Source organism: Lycorma delicatula, chromosome 9, assembly GCF_047948215.1.
Source record: "Lycorma delicatula isolate Av1 chromosome 9, ASM4794821v1, whole genome shotgun sequence".
NCBI lineage: Eukaryota > Metazoa > Arthropoda > Insecta > Hemiptera > Fulgoridae > Lycorma > Lycorma delicatula.
Genome location: NC_134463.1, coordinates 42924785 through 42944618, shown reverse-complemented (window position 1 = coordinate 42944618; position 19834 = coordinate 42924785). Strand labels below are relative to the sequence as shown.

General features: G+C 29.3%; 3 protein-coding genes across 4 annotated transcripts in view; all 3 read left to right on the top strand.

Annotated features, from left to right (window-relative positions):
- The window catches only part of LOC142329998 (alpha-tocopherol transfer protein-like), an 89023-nt gene extending 72340 nt beyond the window's left edge, over positions 1–16683 (top strand). For both annotated transcript variants that reach the window (XM_075375000.1, XM_075374999.1), the window contains exons 4-7: positions 3594–3852; positions 9720–9830; positions 13360–13462; positions 15836–16683. In XM_075375000.1, the coding sequence (XP_075231115.1) occupies positions 3594–3852; positions 9720–9830; positions 13360–13462; positions 15836–15990 (628 nt within the window). In that variant the 3' untranslated portion in view covers positions 15991–16683. The remainder of the gene's footprint in view (positions 1–3593; positions 3853–9719; positions 9831–13359; positions 13463–15835) is intronic.
- LOC142330499 (multiple inositol polyphosphate phosphatase 1-like) overlaps positions 1–19834 on the top strand; it is a 461575-nt gene that overhangs the window by 314392 nt on the left and 127349 nt on the right. The window lies entirely within an intron of this gene.
- The window catches only part of LOC142330501 (multiple inositol polyphosphate phosphatase 1-like), a 50587-nt gene continuing 49886 nt past the window's right edge, over positions 19134–19834 (top strand). Inside the window, exon 1 of the mRNA XM_075375799.1 lies at positions 19134–19152. The gene's annotated coding sequence lies outside the window, so the exon portion shown is untranslated. The remainder of the gene's footprint in view (positions 19153–19834) is intronic.

Below are 19834 nucleotides of genomic sequence, written 5' to 3'. Positions count from 1 at the left end.
TTGTAAATATCATAATCCTTTCTCTAGGATATTTTATTGGCTAAACGCTCGAAAGTTTCAACGCTAAGAACATGCAGTCCTTTAATGAGTGTAAGTGCTCCGAATTTTTATGTAAGATGAGAAATGGACAGCTCTACTTATCCGAGGACCAAGTTTCTTATCCAAAAACACAATTGACTGATATAAATGATCAGTTAAACTGAACGTTTTGGAAGTTACCTTCACTTCCTTAACACAAAGATAAAAATCTACAAAATTATTAGTTAAATTAGATTTAATGATATTAAAAAGAAAATAATATAAAAAATAATAAAAATTTAATACAAAAATAATACTCTAAATTTACTTGTTAAACCTAAAATTCATTATTAGTAGTTTTCCATAGAATTTGGAAATCGCTACTGCGCCCGGTCATGTTTATATACATACGCATAAGATTTTTTCGTCCACTCTACGGACGCAAATCTTAACCGATTTTGATAAAACTTGATGGGGGTGATATAAACCTATTGGAAATAGAGCTCTATTGATTTTCAAACGAATCGGTTCTCAAGAACCGGAGCTGGAGGCAAAAAACAAGGTTATCAGCTTTCTTTCCTTCTGCTGGGCGAAATTTTTAACTGATTTTGATAAAACTTGGTACCTAATTGATTTTCCAGCGAATCGGTTTACAGAAACCGGAGTTAAAGAGGCAAAAAAACTGAATTTATGGTACACGTTTTCAAGGTTAACTAAAATCGGATATCCGTCCTTCTGACGCACTTACTGTGATAGAGGTTTTTCTGTTTATAAATGTACATCTGATAATTTTTGTACTTTAATGATTATTTTAATTTTTAATACATTTTGAAAAACTGACAATAACACTATCGCTAAATATTAATTAAATTTAGCATATTTATTAGTGATTTTTTTTTAAAGTCAAGTTTCTATACATACAAATGGACGCACGCTTTCATAAAATTAATACAATATATTGTAACAATAACGAAAGAATAGGTTTTAGATCCGAAAATAATGCTTTAACATCCTTTTAAATTCACTTTAAAAAATTTGTTCCTTCAACATTATAGATTTTTTTATTTGCAAATATAAGTTATAATTTGTAAAATGTAAATGTAAGGTCAAATTTGTAAATGTAAAATGTAATGTTAGTTGTCTTTTGATTGAATTATAATCGACGCGTGTGCCAAAGAGAAGATCATGAGAGTTTGATATAAGTGTTGGAACCCGCCCCCCACCCCTGGGATAACGTCAAAACAAGATAAACATTAGTGTGTTTGGGAGAGTTTGTTTGGATTCGAGTTTACCATAGGGGCAGGAAGTTATTTCCCCTTTAAACGACTGGAAAATCCGATGACAGGAAGTGTTTGTTTTGAAATTTCCACGGCTAGAATAATAAGCGTATCAAGTCGCAAGAAATGATTTAAAAATTAAAACGTTGTTAAAACTATTCGTATATTAAACAAATTTATCACGGCGGTTCAATTTTCTTTTAATATTACATCTAATTTTTCCACAATTTAATTAACGAATATTCAAACCGTTCCTCCCGAATTACACGTACAAAATAACCGACATGCTGCGACTGACGCTGTTATCTGTCGATTTTGGCGCTACCGGATTACCGATAAGTGTCGTGCGGTTATATGATGCGCGCCAAACCTGTTTGTAGGCAGTATTTAATCCGGTTACAGATAAAATAAATCGCGTTTCGTTCGCTAAAGCTATTGAACTTTCAGATCGGCCGTGTCGTCATCTGTAAAAATAAAACCCGAGGAGATATAAAAAATATCTATATTCAATCATAAAGTGGCAGAACTCAAAAAAATGAAATATTCAGAACTGCTAAAAAAACTTCAAAATTGTAATAGGAATTTTGTGAAGAAGTTAAACGAGAAAACTGTTTACTAGTACATTGTAATATAGCCCTAATTTACGATATAATGAATAATGGACAACAAAACATTGTATTTCCGAAAACATCATATTTGTTGCCCAGGATCTATTAACAATATATATATATATATATATATATATATATATATTTACCAATAAAATAAATTGTTTATTACCAAATTATTATCTTTTAATGAAATAATTTTCTATAAAAAGTTATGAAATAAGAAAAGATGGATAAATTATCGTATACAGTTGTAAAATTAAAAGTGAATGGATTGGTAAGCATTCAAACATGAGGTAATCTGTAATCTTAGCAGGTTGTTACATAACTGGTATGGACTAATAGCATAGACGACCGAGCGTACAAACTGGTTATTTATTTATATACAAAGAACATTGTGCAGCATAAAAAAAACCAAACAAACTTAAAAATAAAATAAAAATTTAGGATTATTATTAAAGAAAAAGAATTACTCTGCATCAAAGATAAATCATTGATTAATAAAAGTTATAAATTGAAACAATCTAATATCAATTTGGTATATTATTTCACTGAGGATACAACAAATATAAAAGGATATCCATAAAAATTTGAACAAATGTTTTGTTAAGTAAATTGGAAAAGACCTATAGTTGACCATGAAAATCTATAAAATTTGAATCGAGGAAGAGCAATCAGTACCTTAACATACATGTGTATGCTCACACACAACACAAAATTCAGGTTATACATTTGGATAATTATTTTTAAATTCTCCATTAGCTACTCAAAATTTCTTAAAATTCTAAGGTAATTAATCGATCAAAAATGTTGAATTCTTTAAAATAACAAGAAATGTCAGTCAGGTGACAATCCAACCATTGTAGGTGATTTGAATAAGACTTAAGTCATTCCCAAGAAATGTAGGGCAATTCCACAGAAATAAATCAGCATTCATTCTCCCACTAAAAGATCTTGTTTTTCATTCCAGGCAACATTTTTACTCATCATTTCTTCTGTTATATTTTCTTTGTTAAAATACATGTGTAACACTTTGAATCTGTAAACTAATTTTTTTTAAATGTAAATAAATAAAAAAAAGTAAAGCGATTTCTATTGTCTACTTCGATGAAAAAAATAATAATTCTGCAACAATGTGATGAGTCGATGAAAATGCAGTAAATATTCAACCTTAAAAGTTACTTAAAAGTTACCTTAAAAGTTACATGCTTTACATATATCACATCCGTAACAAAAACTGGATGTGAAAAAAAATTTTTTTTTTCCTACGAAACAGTGCATTGTATACTAAGAAAAAGAAAAAACTGTTGCATTCATATACAATACATATATTTTATAACGCTGTTACCCTTTTACTTTTATTTTGATTAATTAAGCAGGCAGTGATATTTTTGTTTGTTTTTTAATCATTAACATTACCTTGTTTTTATAATCACTAAAGATTTCATAATCATGTTTCAAGCAACAAAATTTATTAGTATTCTTTGAGATAACATCCACCTTTTACAATTTTGTTGCTTTTTTCTTGATTGCATATCATGTTTATCTATTATAATAGTACTAATGTATTTAATTAACTGCTCCTCTTTGAAATTTCACAAGTTTGCAAGTATTCTAGTATGTATACCCGAATTCATTCAGATATAGCATAATTTATATGCGATTTAATAAATTTTTTAATTTGTTACAGTACCATGGTACCATTACCAAAGACAACACCAGAAGGTTATCACATATTACTATATAGATTAAAAGACACAGATCCTTCAAATTTAATATTTAATGATGCTCTGAAGACATTTTTTGCATTTAATGATGTGCGTATATCAGAAGATGGCCTAAAACCCGGTTATGTCGTTTTATTTGATATGAAAGGTTTATCAATGGGTCATCTTGTACGTGTAACTACATATATGCAGAGTGTGAAGAAGTTTATGGTTTATATACAGGTAATTTCAATTTTTTTTTTTTTTGTAAATTATAGTACTTTGTATAATTACATTACTAATGTCACATAATAGGTTCTCATGGTCTTTTCTCTTTTAAATAATAATACAATTAAAAAAGAAAAAAATTATATTCATTAACAATATTTTCAAATATGTTGTTTAATAACAGATTAAATAAGTTATTAAATGTACGTATGAAATATAAAAACATATAATTTACATTCAACATGACAAAAACTTTAGTTAAAAACATAAAATAATAATCACAGTAAAATAAAATAAACACAGGTAGTCCTTGACTTTAATACTAGATAGTTATTAATATTACCAGTGTGAATTTTATACATTTCTCAGGCAACATTCTCCAGTTTATTATCCAGAAGACAGATAGAAATAAACATACGGTAAATGTCATAGTGCAATTTTTAATATTCTTGTATTTTGGAGCAAATAAAATCTTTATTAAGTAAACAGTCAAGACTTAAGTGCGATATATAAGTAATTAATAATTAAATTATGTACATTGACTTTAACGATTTCAAAAACATAATGCATAAATATATGCATATAAAGCTTTTTTGTTTTTCAATTAATCAATCGACATATAATATTCTAGAGGTTTTTTAGAGATCTATTACATTTTTATCGATTACAGTTCCACAGATAGTTGTGTCCCTTGTTTATATAGCTGATTCCAAATTGAACAGCAATCTCTTGGGAGATGATTCTATAGTCTGTCGCTGAATGGCTTCGAAGGTATGTAATTCATAACCTTGTGGTGGCCCTGTAAAGGGCCTTTTTTTGCGTTAGCTCTGAGAAGAGCTGTTGGGTCTGGAAGCTGGTCTGTGGCGAAGTCGGGGAGTTGCGACTCATCCATTGAAGTCCGAACGGGCTTCCCTCAGCAGCATTTGGGTCCCCACTAGAGTGTGGCAGTGGTGGCCCACAGAGCCCCGCAGTGTCGGGTCGGCGTTCTCCCCGAGCGCTGGGCCCGGCGAGCTGGAGCCGGAAGGTAGCATCTGCGTCCAGCGGCTCTCTCAGAGAGCCAACCAGGGCTGCTGCTCCGGCAGGGATGTTGGCATCTGCCAGGAGGTCCCACATTGAGCTGGCCAGGGAACTTCTTCTTCAGGTGGTGGTCAACGATGAATTGCCAATTCACTCTCGTGCATGCTCTTTTGTAGGAGCCTGAGAGTGGTAGGGCTGCAGCGCCGCTATGGTGGGAGTGATGCTTGTATGATCGTGTCCGTATACTGTGTGCTTGATCACATCGTTGCTACCGTTATCGCCCGCCGATATTAAATAAAGCATATATGTGGTAACAAGCCAAAAATAAGAAAAAAATTCATATAAACTTAGGCCAGAAAACAGTTAGTTAGCGAGTTTCGGCTAATGAAACATTTAGCCCTGCTTTCTGCTCTCCCCTGTGAAATTAAACCGTACTAAAATTTTTGAGGTACAAATCAAGTATAAATTTGGTGCTTTCTTCTATCTACAGATAGAAGAAAGCACCAGTCTTTCTTTGATCCCAGTCTTCTATCTACTTAAGTTTTAAGAAAAACATGAAAATGTTTGGTCGAAAATACACTTTTTATTTGGAATAAAATAACTTTGTTAATTTACCAATAAACAAACATAAATTTTTAATTAACTTTGTAGAGAATTTAATTCTGAGAAAATTTATGTTAATAACGTTTATTAAAATTAAATAGAAATTTGAGAAGTTGAACTTTAATTAGAAACAAAACATACAAACTCGATCAAAAATTGTACTCCAAGAATTTTAGTACAGTTTAATTTCACAGAGGCAGCAGAAAGCAGGGCTAAATGTTTCAGCTGAAACTTGCTAACAAACCGTTTTCTGGTCTACGTTTATAAGAACTTTTTTCTTATTTCTGGTTATAGAATCATCTCTTGAGAGACTGTCGTGCAATTTGGAATCATTCTGTACATGAATCTACCTTTAGCTTGTTATAAGCGTGAATCACCAGGCCAGGATGTGTTGTTAATTAGAACACAACAACAGAATGTTAGTCAGGAACAGTAATGAGAAGCTATTAACATTAAAATAAAACCGGTTCATGAGACTGATAATTCTAACTATCTACACTATTGTGACACACTTTAAATTAATTAAGGCCCAAAAACGTTCTGACACGTTACAGTGATATACACTGCACATTATGAAAAATGAATGAAAAAATAATAAAGCAGAATGATAAACATAAAGGCTGTCCTTCAATTCTCTTAGCATTTGGAATAGTTGCAAAAGTTAGTGAAGCAATCATACAATACAAAGCTATATACACAAACTTTTACATAGAAATTTTGAAGTGTATGCCAGAAGACAAGTTGCAAATGACATTACATTTTTTAGCAGTCATTATTTTTTATATTAATAAAATTATTTCAAAAACTTTTGATAAAAGTTGAATAAATGTGAATACAAAATAAAAGCATAACAGTTTTTAAATCCTGTAAAATAAATTGAATCATTAGATAAACTGCACACCAACATAATGTTTACAGTGCAATAACCTGAAAATAATTAACTGCTAAAACATTTTATTGAATATGGTACACATGAAATTCACATATAAACTGTAAAAAATAAACATATCTCAATAAATAAATCTACATTTTATTCTGAACAGTATATTATAATGATCATGATAGCAACAGGTAGGTGTGCTATGAAGAACAAAGGAACTGCTCTGGAATTTGCCTGCATAGTTGTGATTAAATCATGATGTGAGAATAATAATAATAATATTTAGAAAAAAAATAATAGAAAAAGTAATAAATTAAATGTATGAAAATACTAAACAAAAACAAAGTAAATGAGAATTCAGAAAGCATTTATTATTTATACTCATTAACCAAACATCCAGAAAATTCTGCGTTTTTTTATTACTTTTTAGATATATTATTTAAAAACTCATTAACAAAATAATATTATTTCATGCAATTAAATTAAAGATTTTTTTAATGTAGATTGATGGAAAGATCTTTAAAAGAGATGGTAACTTATTAAAATCACAGTGGTTGCTTAAAGATGGAAGACTGCCCAATCTTCTTATGAAAAATATTGCGCTGAATTACATGAAAATAATTCTGCTGTCTGGTTTAATAAGACAACACTGTTATATTTTACAAATAATGAACTTCTTTTTGGAACAGGTAGCAGAAATATAAATACAAACACAATATAAATAACTCAGAATTTTTAATCTACTAACAAGATTCGGATTTATTGGTGCTGAACAATGCTCTGATAGCCAACTTCTTTTATCTTGAAAAATGTTTTCTTACTTTTTTCTGGAATCTCAAGTCATGATTTATTTCAGACAGGAATATATACAGGCATGTTAAATATTATTTAAAAATGTAATAAGGACACAATAATGACATCATAACATGGTTTAATTTTATTAAGAAGCTTCAAAGTAAAACATTTGATTCTACTGCGTTCAAAATAGATCTTTTTCCATGATAATTTGTCATTTAACACGACACCCAGAAATTTCATACTACCAATCTCTGAGTAAAAGTTATTACACCTACTAATTATATATCTACAGTTAATCTAAAAATGATATCTTAAGAATATTCATACAATAATTATTATCATGAAGAAATTCTGTTGAAAACTCTTATCTGATTAAAACAAAATATAACTTATCAAAAAATTAAGAAAGATAAAAACTATAAATGAATCTTTAATATTAGTTATGTAAAATTACAATGACAAAAATATGTTACATTTGTACATTTATTATTCATAATACTTAACTGTAAAAGTAAACAGAGTTAAAAATACTAAAAATCTTGAATAAATAATTCTATGAGCCGGTAAGAATTTTATGCTACTAGAATAAAATATTAGACACTTTACCTCAGTAATATTACAAAATAAAACTAAAAATGCAATAAAACATAGCACATAAGCATGATGTGAATATAAATGTATCTTAATAATACAACTACACATAACAGAAGTTCAAATAAATAAAACAGTAAAACTAATAGAAAAAGATAGTTTATTTAATTTAAATGAAAAAATAGTATTTACAAAATAAATATATTCCAGTATTTAAATTGTCTGCTTATGACTGAATAAAGCCAACCAATACACAACAAATGTAACCCTGAAATAAAAATAAGAAGTATCATACTTGCAGTCAGACTGAAACTTCCTCCAATCATTTTAGATAAACTTTGTAGTTATTTAACAATATAGGTGTAGGACTCATACTTTAAGAAGCACAGCTTTACCCAGTAGGTGTTTCAGTTCGTAGGAAGAAAGGATCATGGATAATGAAAAAGTGAATATTAGGAAAGAGACAGCCTACCCACAGAGGAAAATGAAATAAGACAAATTAATCCTCTGAAGGGTTTACCCAAAGCTCTTTAGGGATGGATATCCCCATTCCTCCCATATTTTTCAGGAGATCAGAAAACCTTATCTGGTTTGGATGAAAAATCCCATAAAGACTGTTAACAATTTAGAAGAGATATAGTTCCTGAAGGAAGAACTTTGTCTTTTCCTGGAATTTTGTGGCATCTGAAAATATTTGAATAAACTGTTCATTGATCCCACTAGAAGATTGAAGTTTCATAATGTAATAAGTATTTTTAAAATTGTGATAAAATCTAAATGAAATTAAATGTGCCATTCAAAACCAAAAAAGAAAGCTACTATTTAATAGTATTATATTACTTTTTTTGATAATGTTTGACTTTATACTAAACCTTAAGTTAGTCAGTTGTTGAAAAATTAGCCAGACTTTTTTATGACCTATCCTGTGATGTCAATCTCACTTCATGCATATAGAAATGATGTAGACATTGTTAAAGTAGTTTGAAAAAAAAGAAATGAAGAAAAAAATTTTATTGAATTCTTTCTTTTTTTTTTAATACTTTCATTTATAGTCACATCAACAATTAAGGTCATTATTATACTTATTAGTATAATGTAACTGTATCTGTAAATATGTAGAGTCTTGAACAAAACTCAGTCCAACCATTCCTAAGATGTGTGGTTAATTGAAACTCAACCACCAAAGAACAATGGCATCCATGACCTAGTATTCAAATCTGAATAAAAGCAACTACCTTTATTAATATTTGAACTTGAGAATTTCAACTTTGAAATCAGCTGATTTATGACGACAAATTTACCACTAGACCAACCCAGTGGGTTATTATTTTATATTACCTAAAGAGTTAGTAATTAAAGAAATTAGCATAATTAATATTTTCAAGAAAAAAAACCTATTCAAACATACTGTAATATTTTATTGTAAGAAACGTAAAAAACTGGCTGGTGTGTGTCAGAATGGTCTAAATAGTATGCACCTTTCCACGTGGAAATTAAATATACTTATTTTCTTACATAGAAGAACCAGCCAGACTGATCGATCGTATTTTAACACTAATGACTTCTTAAAACCATCCTTCGGCCAAGTTTTGTCGTCAGATTCTAATTAACAATAAATTCTGGATAAGTACTCCAGACAAATAGACTAGACATACAAAGACTATATGAACAAGAGATGCAGGTATAAATAGGACCCGATTAACAGTCGCACAAGTTATCAGGAGGGTTCTGGAATATCATGTGAATCTATCCACCTAACCGGGTGCTGTTTTGGCATTCATTGTATGCATTACACTTACTCTAAGAGAATTCAATGAATAAATTGCAATCAAACAAAATATAACAATTCAGGTCACAATGAAACCACTAAATTGTCTGCACGCTTCTTCTAGATCTATACAAAAATTAATATATTATTACTTCTGATAAATAATAAGGTTAAAATAATCATTATTTTATGATATTATATGTACATGACATTCATATTTTTTAGGACTGTCATCCAGTTAGACTAAAGGGTGTTCATGTGATCAACACATTTTCTCTTATTGATAGAATACTCAGCTTAGTAAAACCACTCATGCAATCAGATCTCATTCAATTAGTAAGTACTTCAGAGCTTTTTTTAAGGAGAATAGTTTTTATTTAAAAATAACAGAAATAATGAGGAATAGTATCTGTAACTCTTATTGTTTATATCATCAGTGATTCAAGTCGTATAAATATGACTGCATGTTTCAATAGTCAAGAAATCATTATATTTTACGATGGAAAAACACATGCATAAAAGTTTAATTTTCATTTTTCTAAACTTTTCACAGTTGTTATTTAAACAGTCAATTGATTACACAAATCAATTGAAATCACATATCTTAAGTGTTTATCTGGTTCTATAAAACAGAAAAAATGATTATAAATTATCTTTAAAAATAAGCAAGTAGTTTTTTATTAAATAATAAACTTAAAAAATAACAATCTATAATTTTATTACATAAATTACCAACATTAACTAAATTATGCCATAATAAGAAATCTATTAATTAAATCTAAAACTAATTAAATATAAAGAACTATACATTTAAAAACTATAAATAGACGACATTAATGAATAATTAAGATTAAAAATTACTTATTTTTACATAATTAGTTTTATTCTAAAATAAAAGTAAAATATATGTTTATTATCTGAATTGAGATAATAAAATACATAGTAAAAGTTTTAAGTATACTAACTTTTTATTGTTTTCCTTGAACAAGTTCATAAATTTATACGACAAAAATATAACCAACAGTTCAATAATAAAATAACTTTTCAGATAAAATATATATTTTATACTTAAAACAAGTATCAAAAATTATACACATTAATTATTTACTTTTATTTATTGAGATCATGAACTTTTATAATATTAATTTACCGGTATAATACTTGGTAAACATACACAATTATAGACTCACCTCTGATTTTATTTAAATTTTAAATATACCTTATTTAAAACCTAAGTTATTCATTAGAATTGAAATTATTCAATAGAAATGGCTTTCACCCAAGTTAACATCCTTTGTCTAGTTACACAGAACCCTCATCAAAAATGTAATTCAACACACTATACAAGTATATCATACATTATTTCTAAATTAAATTTTATTTTTTTATTTTAGAGGTTTACTTGTATAAAAACAATAACCCTGATACATTTCAATCCATTTCAAAATGGCAGCCGTGTAAACTTCTTATTTGTTAATGTCTTTTAAACCAATGTTTTATTTAAATATTATGTAATTAAAAAATTGTTAAATTTTATGTAATTAAAAAATGTTAAATGTTAATAAAAATGATTAAAAAAATGTATTTAAATGATATTAAAAACAAATGTTTATGTTGTCAAATTTAATTTGATAATTGTACATCTATTCAAGTGTTCGTTTGAAATTCAAAGTGATTAATTAAGATCAATAAATTTAAAATACAGTTTATACAATATTAAAGAAACATTTAATATAGTTTATTTAAGTTTATTATATATTAAAAATCTAGTGACGGTTAAAGAAAACGATTTAATTATAAAAATATATAAATCAATTAACTATAGTGATAATGATTAATTGAAATATTCATCCATACTGTAGAAGTACAGGATCTGTTCAGAAAATAATCGAACATTTTTAATTACGCGGCGACGGAGATATTTAGTGACGTGCGGTTTGCAGCACTGTGTTCCGCATAACCTCAGTAACCACATGTTCTTGGATTGTTCATATCTCGTTTAGCTTTCCTGGTATTGTTATTTGAGCGCAACGTGTTTAAGTGTTAGTAATGATTTTTGTAATGTGCGATTTTCGGGAGCAACAGTTGCTCCCGAAAGTTGATTACAAAATCACATTACAAAAATCACAACGTGAAATTTTGCGTGAAACTAGGGAAAACTTTCACAGAAACAAATAAAAATAATTGTATAAATTTTCAAAATTGATATTTTAGTTTATATAGAAGCACTATATAGCTATTTCGATTCCAATGGAATCCATCTTCGGTAGTATAACAAACAAAATAAAAATTTTTAACATTAATAAACTATCAGTAATTTATAAAATTAAAAAAGTGGCTTCTGCGAAGATCTACATGTTACTCTTCGTAAGAAGAAGAGTATTTCTTTTTTAATTTTGTTTTAACCTCCGCGGCCGCAGTTAAGCATTACTGTACAGAGGATGAGATGAATGATTTGTAGCGTGTGTGAAAAATGCCATGCCTGACCGGGATTCGAACCCGGGACCTCCGAGTGAACGTGTAGATCTTACCAGAAGCTACTTGTACGCCTTTCCGTATTATAAATACTGATAGTTTATTGTTAAAAATTTTATTTGGTTTATATTATTCTACTGAAGATGATTCCACAGGAATCGAAATAGTTATATAGTGTCAGTTTTGGAAATTTACACCAGGGTTTTTATTTGTTGTAATAATTGGCAAATCAAACTCAAGAAGTTTAACAAATTTCACAGAAACGTTTCAACTTTTGAAACAAGCTTACGGAGATGATATGCTGTGGGTCGTACGCAATGCTACGAATGGTTTTCTCTTTTTAAAAGTGGTCGTCAGTCAATTGAAGATGACCCTTGACCAGGAAGGCCTTCGATTTCAACTGATGAAACCCACATTCAGAAGATCAACGATCTGGTGCGTCCAAATCGCCAATCGACTGTCGGCGAACTTGCAGAAGTTAGCATCTCAATCGGATCATGCCGTGACATTTTGACTGAAAATTTTAACATCATCGACTTGCAGCAAAGTTTGCTCCTCGTTTGATGACCGAACAGCGGAAAAAACGTCGAGTGGAAGTTTGTCGGCAACTTCTTGAACAAGCCGATGACGATGAAACATCTATGTAAAGGATCATAACGGGAGACGAAAGCCGGGTTTACAGCTAGTACAGCAAGACAAAGGTTCAATCATCATAACGGATTGGTAAATGATCTCCACGCCCCAAGAAAGCATTTCAGTCTCGATCCAATGTCAAAGTGCTGCTCTCTGTTTTTTCGATTTTAATAGAATTCTGCATTTTGATTTCTTGCCTCAAGGTGAAACAGTGAACCGTGCTTACTACTATCAAAGCGTTTTACAACGGCTACGTGAAAAAATCCTCAAAAAGAAATCAGAGTTCTGGTGAGACAACTCATGGTCCTTTTACCAAGACAATGCGCCCGCACACTCAGCATTGTCAATTCGTCAATTTTGTGCCAAAAATCAGATAACTGTCCTCCCTCAGCCCCACTACTCGCCATACCTGGCTCCTTGCGAATTTTTCTTATTTCCGAAATTAAAATCGGTGATGAAAAGACACCGTTTTGAGACTACTGATGACAAAGCAAATTCGTCGCGGACCTTAAGACCATTTCAAATGAAACTATCCAGGACTGCTTCGCGAAATGGGGGAAACAACGCTGGGAAAAGTGTATGATTTGGGAAAGGGAATACTTTGGACAAAGACCAATAATCTCTAAAATTAAAAATAAAGTTCGGTTACTTTATGAACAGACCTCGTAATCCTCAGTCACGTAGAATCTGCTTGTTTTAAATATATAGTTATATTTTTTCCTTCAACAATACTTAAATGTTATATCTAATGTTGCAGTTACATCTTCATTCAGATTTGAGCACACTTAATGAATTTGTACCATTGGAATTACTACCGGCAGACTACGGCGGAAACATCAAGGAAACAGAAGAACTTCACAGTAATTAAAATAATTTAAAGAGAAAATTAAAAATTATAGTATCATCATCATCATCATCATCATTATTATCCAACCTCAGGCAGGCCCCTAATCCCATGTCCGTTTCCATTCTTTTCTACCCCAACCTAAATGTTTAGATCCTGATAGCACACATTTTATTTTAGAACGTCTACAATTTTCATTATTTTCCAAACTCTCGTTTTTCTCCTTCTAGAATTTATTTTAATCAATCCTTATCCTTTTATGATAATAATGTCAAAAAGGAGAGTTCATAATTCGATTTAATATTCTGAATTGCTCTGACTGAACTTCTTTCTAAACTCATTTATTATTACTTCTTAATTTTTCACTTCATCTTGTCATAAACTGTGTGTTTGTATATGTTCTTATATATATATATATATATATATATATATATATATATAAACCACAAAAACTTAAAGATATATATATATCTTTAAGTTTTTGTGGTCTTAGATCTATTACGCTTAAGTATTTTTTTTAATAAAATCAAGAAAAAATCACCAGAATTTTTACAATCTGAAATTTTTCTGAATTGTCAGGATCCAGAAAAATTTTGGTGGTTGGGTTTCAATTAACCACACATCTCAGGAATGTACACTCATACATTTCATCCTCTACAGTATTATCTGAACGGTAATTACCGGAAGCTAAACAAGAAAAAGAAAGGATCACAACAGTACAAATATAAATGAACAGTTACAATTTATTTTATTTATAAATCAAAAAAAATGAGAAACAATGCATTATTCTATAATGCTGAAACGTCGACCGGTGTATAAAAATACAGTTAACACAGTCGATAAAATAATATGATTGGAAAAAAATTAGCTTACGGTTAAAAATATGAGAAAAATATAAAAAAAAACAAGAAAAGAATAATTTTTTTTAATATATTACCTTCTCAACTGAAATTTAAAAAAAGGTTCTTTGATATTTGATAATCTTGATAACTTGAAAATCCTGATTTAGGAATAACACTCCTGTCTGATCCCTGTGGATCTCCTACAGTCATTGACTGACATTTCGATTGCTACAATAATAATTTAATAAACATGTTTGAGACCACAAATAAAACTTAAAACCTGAACTACTAAAAGTAAACTTAAGAGTAATGATGATCATAGGTCCTAACCGATGTGAATCTTACAACAAAACGTTAAACCGAATGTCCATATCAATAAAATAGCCAACAGATTAAACCAAAAATTTAGAGAATGTGTAAATTAAAATTTAAACTCTGCTAATATGATGATATCATTATACTCTGAACAGTCAAAAAAAAAACCACTACGTTAATTTTCTAAACGAATTTTCTACAGCCAAATGTTTACGTTTACCTGTTCAAAAATTAGGCTTCTTTTATCATTTTTTAACGATTACATCACAACCATTTGCTATCTTTCTGCTACCAGCGTAAAAAAGTGCTCTGCACATCGACTTGTTTCACTAGCACCGTTCGAAGCTTAGTAAACCAGTAAAAACACACGCAGTTAAATAATAGTTGATGGTCCCTACTTATTCCTTTTTCAATATCTTTTTTTAGAGTAGTCTGATCCATAGTCATAAAAACGGGTTTCACTTGTAAACATGAAAGCAAAGTGTTAAAATAAGATTAATCTTTCCTGCCGAAACGGCAGTTCTACATGTGCTCTCTATCATGTGCAGAGTAGAAATTGAATATAAATCATACTTTTAATCGGGTCTTTCCTTTATAGAAATAAACAGACATTTGTCGGTAGGCTAAACCTCATTAAACGTGTGAACTCACAACGATTTGCTGTGACCATTCGATAACTTATGCGCGATCCGATCGTGGATAGAATGCGTCACACGATATGGACGACTCTCAATTTCATAAATAGAACTTCTCTTACAAAAGTTATTGAACTAAGGTTATAAAAGACTCGGTCGCAAATGATTTTCATAGAATAACTTTTTAATACGGATTCGGATACTAGATCGTAGATATCGGTTTTCTTTGGTGGTTGGGTTTCAATTAACCAAACATCTCATGAATGATCGATCTGAGACTGTACAAGAATACACTTTATTAATATTCATGCATATCAACCTCATTCATTCTCTGAAGTAATATACCTACTTACGGTGGTTCCAGAGGCTAGAACAGAAAAAGAGAGAGAATAACTTTAATGAAAACAATAATAACCCAATTATTTGAATAATTTTAATTAAGTTTATATGAACATATTCAGAGTCAAAGTAATGACATGAAATAATAATATTTGTTATTATTATTATTATATATATATATATATATTTGTACATTAATAAAATATTTTAAAAGTACTAATAAATAAAAAGTAAATTTCTTTTATGGTAATTTTTCAGATGAACACTTTAAAGTTATGGAAACATATTCAACCTGGATGGAACAACTAGGAGAAAATTTTAAAGCAGATTTGAAAAAGAGGGTCGGGAAACCACGAAATCAATTGATCGGTGATGAGCTGGAGGGATCATTTAAATCACTTTCTATCGACTGAACCTTTATTACTCAAACAAAAAATCATTTCTGAAAAGCTTAAGATATAGAAATATCAAAATGAGCACACTTTAAAATCTAAATTGTAAATATGTTTCATATTTTATAATGAAAATATATGTTTTAATGATAAAAAAAAAACATAATAATGTTTTCATTTTTTATTATTATAAGGTAGATAAATGATAATTAAAATTTATAATCGATTATAAAACTATGGTTTATACGAAGTAAAAAATTGTAAAAACTAGAAAAGAAAATTCTACATAAATGTGATTTCTTCATGCTAAGATTAAATGAGCAGTATTATCGATGTCATTAAAATAAGAATACACAGATAGAATCAAAATATAAAAATTGTCAAAGAACAGTATATATACTTTAGTTAAAATTTTGAGATAAGTTTTACATTAGATTAGATCTTAGGTTACTTTTATTTAAAAATAAGTCTTTATTAAAAGTTAAGTATTGTTAAGGCAGTAGTTGTTATAATAGACACACACATATATATAAATCAAATACACTGATATATCAGTGTATTGATTTTGCATAACCAACACAATGGATGTAACCACATATATTATAAGTCAGTAAATGAACTTAAAAAATATGTATTTTAAATGTTATCTATATATATATAAATGTAAATAAATAAAAATAAACACAGTAATAAAGAATACTATTTGAATTAATAGCTATTATGACTGATTTATATAATACCGATGAAATTTATAGGGAAAGGTGGAAAACAGAATAATAAAATTTAAAAGAAAAAACTGAAAATTCATTGAAAAGATTGAATAGTCAACTTCCATCTTAGAAGATTATAACATGACAAAAAATTTCATGAACAACATTCCTGTTTATTAAGTCAACTTTAAAACAGTACAATAAACTTTACTTTACGGCAGACACAGAAGGTACTAAAGCTGCCACAGCCATTTGCACTCTTTTCTCTACACCTCATTATCATAAACGGTTTTTTTCAATCGAATTTCATTAACACATAACCTCTGTGACAAAAAATATTCCATAATGTTCTGGATCCTTTTATCTCCTTCTACATTGAGGTTGCCGTTCATAAATTTTTTTCATTTCCACAGAATCTACTGCTACTGAAAAGCTTTTCTTTACATCCTGACAAGAATATTCAGTAATTGATTAAGCGAGGTCAGTTGATAGCTTCTTCTCCAAAAACATCAGTCACATTCAATTTATCTTCTAAACACTAATTCATCATCCAAACTTCTGATCCATATAAAATACAATTCTCCAGCGTAGTTTTGTATGTATGTTGCTTTATAAAGTTTCTATATTTTTTTATACCATTAGAGCGAGTGCACGACTTACCCCTTCCTGATATTATTTTTAGCATATCCTTATCCTCCATCTAATGTCAAAATAATGCTCAAGCGGTTCAACTCCTTGACATTCTGAATAACTGAAAAAGTAATCCTACCTCTATGAATCGTCTTGACCGCTGGGTGTGTGACAACATATGGGTTATTGCTGTGAGCAGAATGGAAGAGGGTTAAAAGATAGGTTCTCAGTGCCTTAAGACAAAGATTTTTTGACTGAGGTATAGTAACCAAACAGAAGGTAAATTAGTAATGTGACTGGAAGTTGGGAAGTGATGCGCAAAAAATTTTGTAATCAACCCTCATAATGGAATTTTGGATATAAAATTAATAAAACTGATTAAAAGAAAAAATCATTGTAAAAGTTAAAAAAATAAATTTCTTCAATTCTTTAAGTCGGTATCATATTAAACTCGCATAGTAACCAACCTTAATATCGGACTGACTTCAAAATATTTAAATTTAAAGAATGGATTATTATTTTTATTTTTTGTGCACATTTTGAAGCCATATATTTTTTTAAAGTTTATTTATTAAACTTTTTTTTAGCTTTATATTTATTTATCCAAGAAGTACAGATGTGACAGAAACAATTGCAATAAGAAGAAAAACCATTCATTAGAAAGATTTAAAGGAACAAAAACTTGATTTTTATAAAAATAAGAAGGAATGCAGAGATGTAATGTAAAGAATATTATCAACTGTAAACTAGTTCATATTACATTTCTGTATAAGAGAAAAAGTTTTTTAAATTGGCATTTTACATTTACAGCTAATTAATATAAATTTTTTTATTAATTTTCTTTTAGTTTCCCATGAAAGTACATTTAATATCAGACTATAACCCAAAATTAAAGAATTATAATGACTCGCAAATAACGAGATATAAAATTACTGCATAGTCCATGTAACTATTTAAAACATGTTTCATAACCAAAAAGAAATTTCTGGAAGGACCGATTTCAACTAAAAAAACTAATTATAAAATTGACACACATAAGAAAGAAGAAACGCAAAAAAAAATTCAGGTAGAATAGAGAATTTTCTTTATTTTTAAAGTCAAATTAAAAAACACTGAATTTTGCAAGAACAGCCTTCTATGCTTCCGGTGCCATTTTTAATAAATCAATGAATAATTTTAAATCTTCCCAGTAATTTATTTAAAATTTTATTAAAAGATTTTCTTTTACAAAAATAATATTACTTTGTTGATGAACTTTTAAATAATACTAAATAACATCTTTTTTTCTAACTTTATTTTCTTCATTGTGTTACACAGAAAAGTACTCAATTTTCATGCTCAAATACTCAGTGCCTTCTGAACTGCGATTTATTTTGCAGATATTTCTTATATTTAGTATCTATGGAATAGATCAGGGGTGGCCAACAAGTCGATCGCGATCGACCGGTCGATCGCAAGGCCAAATTTGGTCGATCGTTCGTAATATCGGTGGTGGAATTCCGTGTACCATGGACTTGGAAGCGATTGTAGAAAACAAAACTTTCTAACAATAGTTTAATGCATTCTGGGAATTTGCCAAGGTCATAGAATTCCTAGAATTCTGACAGCCTGACACTGTGATCTCCGCCCACCCAGCACAATACATTTTGACTTATGTGTGTTACACTTGTCACCGGACGCAACAGTTACGACTCGACTCATCAAAGAACACAGTCAGTTCGTTTGAATATTTGGTAGTGTCATAGGGTAGCTTCTTTTCTTTTGTATTAACAGTATTATTATTAATCAATATTATTTATCCTCTGTGACTACGTTGGGTTTCAATTTTTCTTCTGTATAAAATGTAAGTACCTTTTCTTTGTTTTAAATTAAATTGCTTTTCTCACCTATCTATTTACTTGATAAGTGAGCATTCTCGGCAACATTCTCTAAACTGCGATCATTACACTGAGAGAAAAATAAGGGAAAGTATTACAAATATATTAGGAATAACAATAATTCTATTTAAATTAAGATATTTAAGGTATTGTAAACCGTAATAAATATATTGTAACTTTAACATACTTCTTGTAAATTTGAATATATCTATATTAGATTTTAATATACTTGCATTGCTGTCCCCGATCGTAATATGCAGTATTGTTATTATTTCTCTCAATGTAACGGAGATAATTGCCGCAGTTCATGAGTTTTTGAATTTTCTGGAAAATATTTAATTCAATATTTATTCTTTAAATTGTCATATTTTTTGCATTCTAGTATACCCACAGACGTGAGTAGTAAAGCGAAAAAATCGAAAACTTATCACTTCAATGAAGAATGGGAACTCGATTACTTTTTTACAATGGTGAATGATAAATGTTGTTTAATATGCCTTACCTCGGTAACCATTACTAAAAAGGGTAATCTGGAGAGACATTTTTTAGCTTTACATAACAAGTATAAAACAGAGATTATCCACCAAATTCTGAACTGAGAAAACATAAAGTTAGGGATCTTAAAACTCAATTAACAAATCAACAAAG